At 43.0% G+C, this 10,261-nt stretch overlaps 1 protein-coding gene across 3 annotated transcripts; it reads left to right on the top strand.

Moving 5' to 3' along the window:
• The first annotated feature begins 958 nt into the window (after nt 1-958).
• Nucleotides 959-9,825, top strand: LOC118365469 (casein kinase I). Of its 3 annotated transcripts, none has more exons than XM_052491096.1 (11): nt 959-1,403; nt 3,696-3,786; nt 4,172-4,282; nt 4,573-4,721; nt 5,115-5,343; nt 5,555-5,725; nt 5,892-6,040; nt 6,398-6,587; nt 6,998-7,137; nt 7,446-7,512; nt 7,638-9,825. In XM_052491096.1, the coding sequence occupies exons 2-10, from the start codon at nt 3,711-3,713 to the stop codon at nt 7,476-7,478; spliced, it is 1,248 nt and encodes a 415-aa protein (XP_052347056.1). In that variant the 5' UTR covers nt 959-1,403; nt 3,696-3,710; the 3' UTR covers nt 7,479-7,512; nt 7,638-9,825. The 3 variants fall into 3 exon arrangements, with proteins under 3 accessions (XP_052347056.1, XP_052347055.1, XP_052347057.1); XM_052491095.1 differs by having other exon boundaries at nt 961-1,272; XM_052491097.1 differs by lacking the exon at nt 959-1,403 and adding an exon at nt 1,434-1,760.
• The last annotated feature ends 436 nt before the right edge of the window (nt 9,826-10,261 follow it).

Below are 10,261 nucleotides of genomic sequence, written 5' to 3' on the forward strand. Positions count from 1 at the left end.
TGTGATTAACAAAATCAATGGGGAACCCCTGGTTGGTAATTTGACCATGACTACTAGAAGTTTAGTTGGCTGGCTAGAATAATTTACAAATCCAAAACAATTTAGCTGATTAATTGGCCTAATTGAGTGACGAGTGATTTAAAAAATAAAATAAAAAAAATGTAACTAGGGAGGTCAGTTAAGAACAAATTCTTATTTTCAAGGTTGGCCTAGGAACAGTGGGTTAACTGCCTGTTCAGGGGTAGAACGACAGATTTGTAACTTGTCAGCTTTGGGGTTTGAACTTGCAACCTTCCGGTTACTAGTCCAACGCTCCAACCACTAGGCTACCCTGCCACCCCATAACAAGAAAAAAACTTGATGCACAACCAAATGTGGAAATTGCACCTTGTGTGTTCTCCTATTCTGACTTTCAACATCAAGTTGAGACCCCAACTGGGTTCCACAAAAAGGGAGGCCCGCCAGTTTCCCATCACTGTGCAAAACCATCAGGGTCCAGAGGTACTTTATGGGGACCTCTGCTGTTCTTTCACTTCTGCTGCTTGTGTCCAAACTCCAGGGTGCAGAACCCTTTGGTAATGTGCATGAGGACTAATGTCTGGATGGAATCTTCACTATCTCTAAACCAGAACCATTGCTATTTGTTTTGATGGCTCTTGTCTTCACTCTATTATCCTTCAGAACAATGTTCATAAGAATCTAATCATCCTGCAAATACCTATTCTCTGAATAACTGAACAAAAGCCAACTCTCTATGGTCGTGTTTACACAAGCAGCCCAATTCTGATCTTCTTTACATTAATCTTTCCATATCAGCTCTTTTCAGTGCTGATCTGATTGGTCAAAAGACCAATAAGTGAGAGAAAAAATATCAGAATTGGGCTGTCTGTGTAAATGCAGCCTATTTTCACTAATTCAGTTGCATTTATTTTCTGAGGCTGCCTATTCCTCAAATGTGTAACATTTAAGAATGTCTACAGTTGTAGCTGTTCTATTTCTTTAAGGCAATCCGGGTGCTTCTGACATCATAGATGTTGTCAATGGTGCGTTGCAAATAACGAGAGGGGGAGACAGAACTCTGATAGAGACGGCCATTCGTATTGAAGCTTCACGGGGACTATCAACAGGGAGTACAACCGATGCAAAAGGAAAATTGGGGTATGAGAGCCACCAGAATCCGTTCCCATCCTTCGCTGCCCGGGGCCCAGTCTGACTGACATCTTTCGGATCAGCACCGCCACTGAACCACCTCTCGAATAAACCTAATATCGTGTGAGTAGTGTACTGGGGAACCGACGATACCAGGGGGGAAAGGGAACTTGATTCGACCGAACCGGAGTCTTGTATTCAGAGCGTCGCAGAGGGGGAGGGGCGAATAGATGGCTATCACTGGAGAACATAGGGTAGGTACCCCGGTGTAAGGGTGCGGCTGGAATAAAGTCAAAATGTTACATGATCGTATACACTGTCAACTATTTGTGAAGCTTGAAGGCATTTAAAATGGTGTGAATGACTGGTACATACATGGTTGATGCGCAAGCGTATTCTCAGGCTACTTACTAGCTAGGCACAACCACTGCTGTATACGGTCAGTTGGTATTGTCACAGTAGCAACCTTTTGTTTGAAGTGTACGGTAGATGTTGTTGTTATTTTTATTGTAACCAGTTCGACTTGAGTGATCGTGTCACAACTAACTATTCAACCTTGTTGAGATGCTTCCCTTTTGATTGTTACCAACGCAGCGACAGCTTTCTAAAAGGTGACGTAAGAAGATGTTTAGAAGGATTTTGTCCATGCAAATGTTACATTTCACGTTGCCGTACCTAGCTAATACATTAACACTAGGTGAAATAGACTGGCATTATGTAGGCCTAGTTGTATTGTTTCTGAAAAAAGACAGCCTCTTTCCATGTGGTTGTGAAATCCTCCTAGCTTTTTGTTAAGACAGAATGTCTCTTAAAGAGAACGCATTGTAATTCTATGTAGGTTACAGGCCCACACTGATGAAATGAATCGAGTCAGTAAATACTCAGTAGTGTTTCATGGGAGTAATGGTTGAATATTGCAATACATGGTGTGAGTGTATGGTTTACACTGTAGTTACCAGGTCCTGATCGTTTCCTACCAAAATATAAAGCCTGGCTCTGAACTCTGATCTGTTGATAAAACCTCTCACATGACCCAGTAGAATTAATCAACTGCTAAATAATTATCACAAGTCCCATTGTTACAAACTGAATAACCAGCGGTAGACCATTGTGATGTTCTGCACTGTGACAAACTATAGTTGACAGTATTCCATAGCTGAATGTCATGCCCGGGTGAGCAATGTGTGATATAAAGCAATGTCACTATCCCTGACAAATAAATTAATCTATGGTGTTTAATACAGGCCCTGATTAATGTTAGGCCTGAGCTGGGTCTCTAGAGTTAAAACCATCATGTTGTAAAGAAACCTAACCCTTTATGAACCCTAATCCATCTACTACCATCACATCTGTATTTCTGTCAGGTGATGCCTCTTCTGACAACACCACAGGCAATGGAGAGAACCTCATGCCCATTTTTTTTTAACAATTTCCGGAAAGATATTTGGTTCCCCTTGGTAGTTTAAATATGCACAACTAGTCCTGCGCAATTGATGACTTTTTTTCCATTCCCGAATTGGTATGTCCATTGCCCACAAAACTGAGGTTGACTGAGAATGCTTCTTCTCGTTCTTCCTCGTTCTGCTCTGGCGTGAGCTACTTCCATTTCCAAAGTATTACGTTGAGAGGAAGTAGACCTGTAATTGTGGTGAGGTATAATGTGGTCAGTGTTGTAGGATGGCCTAGGCCTAATCATAGGAAAAACATGACAAGGTCATACACACAATGAAAAGCTCTATAGTAGTTTAGTAATGAGAACTGACTGAATCATGCTTCCCATCTGTATGTACTACATTGTCAACTGAGAGATAGAAGAAGCTTTTCTTAGGCCACCTAAATTGGTGTGGCGCTTTATAAATTATACCTCATATATCCTTCTCCAGGTCCAAGTCGTTTCTGGGCTTTGACACACATACAGTCCACGCAGCAGCGCCTTTGCAGTGGCTGCAGAATATGGCGTGGTTGAGGGTGCTAAATAAATGATGATCCTGCTCCAGTGTCACGTGGAGTTTGGCTCAGAAGACTCGCTTCCTTCCCTCCCTCGTGTCTGACAATTTTCTACTATCCAGGCCCCAGCTGACTCTGGGGAGCTCTCCCGGGCCCTTCCAGGGAGATATGTTGTTGCTCTTTCTCTTGTCTCTCTTTCAGGCCTCATCTTCCAAATGTCCCTCTGTATTTCCCACTTTCTCTGTACCTCCTCAGCAGCCCTACAAATGTAATCATGTAGCCTATCTCTGGAATCCAGACCGCTGTCTGCTAATCAACCTGCTCAAGCTACACACTCACTCAATTCATTTAGGTGTTTGCAGTTAATGGTCATCCTGTGTTGGAATGTGCAAAGTAATTGTAAGATGGCCTACCGCTGATTGGGGAAGAAATGTTCCATTAGTCAAAGTTTGCCTTTGATTCGAGGTCTAGTGGATTATGTTGTGTTTGTATCATTTGTTTTAAATTAGCCTATGCCAAGTGTAAAATATAAGACTGTACGGTCAGGATTGACTCGTAACACCTTGGCCTCTTCTCGTCTGTTTGTTCTGTGTCTATAGTGAACTGTCAACACCATGGATCTGAGAGTGGGGAACAAGTACCGACTGGGACGGAAAATAGGGAGTGGGTCCTTTGGAGACATTTACCTTGGTAAGTGGAAGTGTTCCATCTCCCTCTGTTGGCATTTCTCTTCTTCCTTGTCCTTTTCTCCATTTGCCTCTGTCTACTGGCCTAGTCCCCATATTGGCTTTTTTCCTCCCCTGAGCCGTAGACTTTCCATTCCCTGGGTGTTCAACCGGAGTTTCTTTCCATGTTCATGGTTCACAAGTTGTTCCTGAGTCTAGCCCTAGTGTGTGTGTGTGTGTGTGTGTGTGTGTGTGTGTGTGTGTGTGTGTGTGTGTGTGTGTGTGTGTGTGTGTGTGTGTGTGTGTGTGTGTGTGTGTGTGTGTGTGTGTGTGTGTGTGTGTGTGTGTGTGTGTGTGTGTGTGTGTGTGTGTGTGTGTGTGTGTGTGTGCGCGCGCGCGCACTTCCTCAGGTGCCAACATTGCCACGGGTGAGGAGGTGGCCATTAAGCTGGAATGTGTGAAGACCAAACACCCACAGCTGCACATCGAGAGCAAGTTCTACAAGATGATGCAAGGAGGAGGTGAGGAGAATTGGGGGGGTGTGACTGAGAAGGAACATTAGTAAATGCCATATTGACACGTCTGAGTGTATTGGGATCAGTAAGTAGTGACTGTATCACAAATGGTCAAATGTACCCATTTATTGCATTTATTTTATTTCAGAAGTATCATGTTCACCAAAAACTATGTGTTGAGCACTGAAACACTCTTTTGCTGAAGTTGTTGTATGACATTAGTCATAAAGGATGTATGCGCATGTAACTATGGTTAGATGTACACTAAAAGCTCATTATTTGTGCCTGCCTAACAGTGGGGATTCCCTCGATAAAGTGGTGCGGGGCAGAGGGAGACTACAACGTCATGGTGATGGAGCTCCTGGGCCCCAGTCTGGAAGACCTCTTCAACTTCTGTTCCCGCAAGTTCAGCCTCAAAACGGTGCTACTGCTGGCAGACCAGATGGTACAGAACTCTTATGGTGTCATCTTTTCCCCTCAACTTTCATCGTACTGTTTGTCCTCTATACCCTTCACCTCTCTGTCTGCTGTCCTAACTTTGCTTCTGCTGCTGTGTCACCCTTTTCTCTTAACTTTGCTGTGTATTACTCTTCTATGGTCTTTGGCTGTCCTTTCTCTACTTCCTGTCCTCCTCATTGTTATTCCTTTTGCTCAGATTTGTTCTGTTACTTATTGTTGCTGTTTTTACCAATGTTGTGCCCCCGAAAGGCATTGGGTGTTGGAGGGTTTAAATTACGGTTAGCTTACAGTAAGGTTTCAAGGTTTTTACAGACTATGCCAGCAGAGCTTTGTTGTCTCGCTTCTCCTTTTCTTCTGAATCCCCCTCTGTCCTCCCCAGATCAGTCGCATCGAGTACATTCACTCCAAGAACTTCATCCATCGCGACGTAAAGCCTGACAACTTCCTCATGGGGCTGGGGAAGAAGGGCAACCTGGTGTACATCATCGACTTTGGCCTGGCCAAGAAGTACAGAGACGCCCGCACACACCAGCACATCCCCTACAGGGAGAACAAGAACCTGACGGGCACTGCACGCTACGCGTCCATCAACACCCACCTGGGCATCGGTAAGGGACTTTTTAAATCACCTCCTCCTGTTTGGCTGAAGTATCTAAATGTCTTCATGAATGTGATTTCATTTTACCCTCCAATGCTCATGCCTAGTGTTGAGATGTAGTGACTATTGTCCCTTTGTTCTTAGCTTACATATTTTGATACCACTCAATTCTGTCTATGTCCTAAATAGCAAATCATTCAAACCTGTCTACCGTTCTTCAGAGCAGTCTCGGCGTGACGACCTGGAGTCTCTGGGATATGTCCTCATGTACTTCAACCTGGGCTCTCTGCCCTGGCAAGGCCTCAAAGCCGCCACAAAGAGGCAGAAGTACGAACGCATCAGCGAGAAAAAGATGTCCACCCCCATCGAGGTGCTCTGCAAAGGATACCCCTGTAAGTGACTGCTAGTATCGGTCTGGGCTGTGACATTTTGTATCAATGTGTGTGGACAACTATTTTCCTTCCCCATTGTGTTGTAACAAACATTTGCATATACCACAGTCTCTCAATCCTGGGTTTTTGCTCACCCTTCCCTTTTATTGCCATTGCTTGTCTGCAGCCGAGTTCTCCACCTACCTGAATTTCTGCCGCTCATTGCGCTTTGACGACAAGCCAGACTACTCATACCTTCGTCAGCTCTTCAGGAATCTGTTCCACAGACAAGGCTTCTCCTATGACTACGTATTCGACTGGAACATGCTCAAATTTGTGAGTTTGCCACACCAAAGCTCTTATTCTTTACAAGGAACTAAGTGCTACATTCTGTCTGTCTACACCCGGGCTCTCCAACCCTGTTCCTGGAGAGCTACTGTCCTGTAGGTTTTCACTCTAACCTTGCACACATGATTTCTAATAATTAGCTTGTTGATAAGCTGAATCCGGTTAGTTACAACAGGTTGGAGCGAAAACCTTACAGGAGGGTAGCTCTCCAAAAACAGGGTTGTAAAAGCAGTGGTATGTATACACTATCCAGTGTTTCCACATAACCAGAATGATTCTGAAAGATTTGGATGTAGTTCTATGTAGAGGTATGGGTTTGCTGAAACCTGCGTGGTCTCCTCTCAGGGTGCCAGTAGGACAGCAGAAGACGGTGAGAGGAGGGGAGCTGACGAAAGGGACGAGCGTATCGTAGGAGTCCCTCGGGGATCTGCTGCACGGGGTCTCCCGCCAGGGCCAACCCCATCAGCCGCCAACAGAGTTAGGAATGGACCTGAGCAGGCCATCTCTAACCCTGCATCACGGGTGCAGCAGTCTGGTGAGCACACACCTGTGCTCTTAACTAGAGCTATAGTTGAATGGAATAGAAACATGTAGGAAATGATTCAAAAAGGGCAGAGAGAGAGTGTGTGTGTGTCTAACACATTTCAGTTAATTACTATAGCTCCCTCCTTCTGCCAATCAGTGTAATTTTGTAAATGCCGGATCCCTATGACAAGACATTCTTCCAAGTTTCGTCAAAATTGTCCCAGTGCTGTCGGAGGTTGCATGTGACTAATTTACGAATGAACGGAGACTAAGCTACTCCCCGATTTCATCGCTGGGGACAATGAAATAGCTTTTGATATAGATAAATACTTTTGTAAACGCATTGACAGGAATGACGGTTTGCAAAGTCAACAGTTCTATTTCGAAATGGCCTTCTCCCTTGTATTCTTCCTCTTTCAGGGAACACGTCGCCGCGGGCTATCTCTCGCGCTGAGCGTGAGCGGAAGGTGAGCATGCGGCTCCACCGAGGAGCCCCCGCAAACGTGTCATCCTCTGACCTCACAGCCCGTCTTGACCAATCCCGAATTTCTACATCGCAGGTACGCTAACGCTACCCCATCATACGTCATCACAAACCCTAAAACCCAGGTGTCATGCACCTGAGCCCAACTCCTATGACTAACTTTTTGAGGGGGAATATCAACTAGAAAAATGTCCACCCTTCCAGAACAAGATTACATTTCTTGTCAAAGTTTCAGAGAACTTCCTATTAGTGTTTAGCTTCTATATTATGTAGCATGCAGTGGGTTGATTTATTATTGTTATATTGTGCCAGACTTGAAGCACTCGTTCGCCCTCTCATTTGCACTCCAATTTGTTCTCTCCACTCTTCTCTCTCTCTCTCCAGGTCAGCATGCCATTTGAGCACCTGGGGAAGTGAAACCTTCAGCGCCACATTCACTGGATCCTGACAGGTGAGGATGTCTCTTTCCCTAAGTTGACACACAGGACTTAAATGTACCTAGTTTGTCAGACAGGTGATAAATGACAAAAAAACACTATCTACACATCTGACTAAATACGCAATCTTCCATTGCAGGGCTTTAAGAGATCCTTTGTCCCAATTTGGTTTATTTTGTGAATTTCTGCTAATTGGACAAATAAGTGGATCTTGGAGGAAAGGCCAGAGAATCATAAACTGATGAAAGGATGGCAGTTGGTCAAGGACTGCAGGAATTTCTCCCCTCCACCCTAACTTTGATGGGATAAACCTTGCCTGTAATAGTACGAGGATAAGATAGTGAATAACACCCTCCTCTCCACTGACTCATTTACCCCATGGTAGCTTGGATCATGCACCCCCTTCCACACATCTTTGTCCCTCCCCCACTATTCTCTGGGCGGCTGGCAGAGGTAGAAGACTGATTTGGGGGTTGAAAAAGCCAAGCAGGTGCTCCTTTGCCAAATATAGTTGCGGGCACAAACGCGTTCCAAGGAAAGGTCAACTCGAAATTTGGGCTTGTGTGGATTTAGCCATTTCTGTTTACACTGCAAAGACCACACACACACACACACACACAAATGTACCCATGTATGTTTTAACCAGTTCATTTATAGAATAGTAAGGGGCTGTACTCCATTAGTATCATTTACTGTGAATATTTTGTGAATAGATCATATTAATTTGGTGGGGGTCTTGTTGAGGCTTGGGCAATTTTAGTTTCTTATTTGATGTTTTAATTTGAAAAGGAAAGGTACAGCTGAAGAGAAGGAATGGTGAGAGAGATGGGTGGGTGGTAGATGAAGCAATGAGAAAGAAAGAGCAAGTGATTATTAGCTGTAATGGTGTAGAAATAGTGTTGGGTTCTTTTCCCCTACTTTACCTCTTACTGAATTGCTAATTCTCTACTTTAGCCCTCTTTGGAACTGTTGCCCAAAAGCCAACACCTCACACAATGATTGAGGTGAACATGCATTTTCTACCCTTCTCTCGCTCTCATTTATTCACCATCTCATCCACACTTGTTTTTTAAAAATCCTCCCTTTTTACCCACTTAGGTCTCCTTTTTGATTTGTGTTCTTTGGTCATAATATTTGGAAGGTTGGTAAGGTCAAAGCAACCACTCTTATTTTAAGACTGCAACACTCTTAAGACATGGGAGAATCACAAGCCTATTGTATTTGACCAGAGACTGCGATGAACAAGTTGACAAATGATGATGGCTATGATTTTCATGATTGTTCTTAACGTCAACTTTTACATTTTATTTGAATGCTTTTCTTTTTGTTGGTCTGATGGGAATGGATGCACTCTGTACTTGATTGAAGAGGGGGTGCATGAAGTGGAATGGCTTTTTAATATATTTTTTTTACTTCACTGTAAATATTTATTTTATTTCTGTGTAAAGCCAAAATGTGATTGGTTGTTTTAAGATGTAATGTAGAAAAATGCATAAATTGCGGCTGGGGATCAGAATTTTTGAAAATATTAAGTACTAAATTGGGAGGAATTTTAGAAACTTTTACATCGCCAACTGGTTCGTGTGTGTGTCGTCAGAAGTGTAGGTCTGGTGCATGGGCTCTCAGAATTCCATAGGTCCCCTGTTAAGATCACAGAGCTGCAAGGGACAAACTGCAGGCTATACATTTCTCATGCCTCATTATTTGAGATTGTCCATCTCACTGTTTATTTTTTTGAAACTCCATTTTGTTTCTCTTGTGTATGAGGAAACTCTTGAAGTATTGCACTTTGTTTCTCCTCTTTTTGTCCCGTTTTATTTTATTTCCAACAGTTTGTTCATAGCCTGTTGAGAATTTGTCACTACTCTTCCCATCACTCCACTCAAAGCCTTTCCTGGAGGCTGTCCATGTTCTCCACCAAGGACCTGATATAGGGCTGTCTACTTTTCCTTTAAAACAAAAAAGCACTCTTGAAAAGGGGGATGCTGACGGGTTGACGTCATCAGCGTCTTCTATTGCAAAATAAGAGGGCCCTGGATGTCATTTACCAGCACCCTTGATGTCATTGATGATAACTGGGACTCTGATGCAGTCACAGTGATGTCACAGATTCTGGTAATGACCTGTGTTTGCGACATGTCCCTTTGGCAAGCCAGTGTGACCCAGTGGCAATGTAACTACGGGGAGGGATAGCGCTGGTCAGGTTATGGGGAGTATACACTTTATGTATTATGTACTGATATCTTGTACAGTTCTTTAACACACTTTAACTTTATTTACAAACAGTATTTGTGTATATTTTATGACCTAATAAAAAATAAAACTTCCACACTTTTTAGTAATTTGTTGAAATGGCTCTATTCTACTTCAGGTCTGTGCACTTGTGTACTGTAGCTGTACACTGCATTTGGGAAATTTCATGTTATTGTATCTAAAAGAGGACCATTTCAGGGGACTATGGAGGAGTGACTGGGTCTGAAATGCTTTTTTTTTCAAAATTCTAATTAAATTCTCAATACAGTAATGAAACATCTTGGTACATATTTTTCAATCTATACATACAATCAAGTAACTACACTTGAATACATGAAGATGTGAGGAATAATCAACATTGTACATTTCATTTGCAGATACAAATTTCAAAAGGATCAGGGTTAACATTTGTGAAATGATGTAAGAAAATATTGTTCTTGTCATTGCCTAATTTTATAGATTGTAATAAATAAGTTAAATTCTTCTGGAATTGATATATTACTGAAATTG

Source organism: Oncorhynchus keta, chromosome 32 (genome assembly GCF_023373465.1).
Source record: "Oncorhynchus keta strain PuntledgeMale-10-30-2019 chromosome 32, Oket_V2, whole genome shotgun sequence".
NCBI classification, from domain to species: Eukaryota; Metazoa; Chordata; class Actinopteri; order Salmoniformes; family Salmonidae; genus Oncorhynchus; species Oncorhynchus keta.

Coding starts and splice junctions, on each gene's coding strand:
- LOC118365469 (XM_052491096.1), top strand. CDS start 3,711: ATGGATCTGAGAGTGGGGAACAAGTACCGACTGGGACGGAAAATAGGG. Junction 5,344..5,554: donor CAACACCCACCTGGGCATCG/GTAAGGGACTTT, acceptor ACCGTTCTTCAG/AGCAGTCTCGGCGTGACGAC. Junction 6,588..6,997: donor ATCACGGGTGCAGCAGTCTG/GTGAGCACACAC, acceptor TTCCTCTTTCAG/GGAACACGTCGCCGCGGGCT.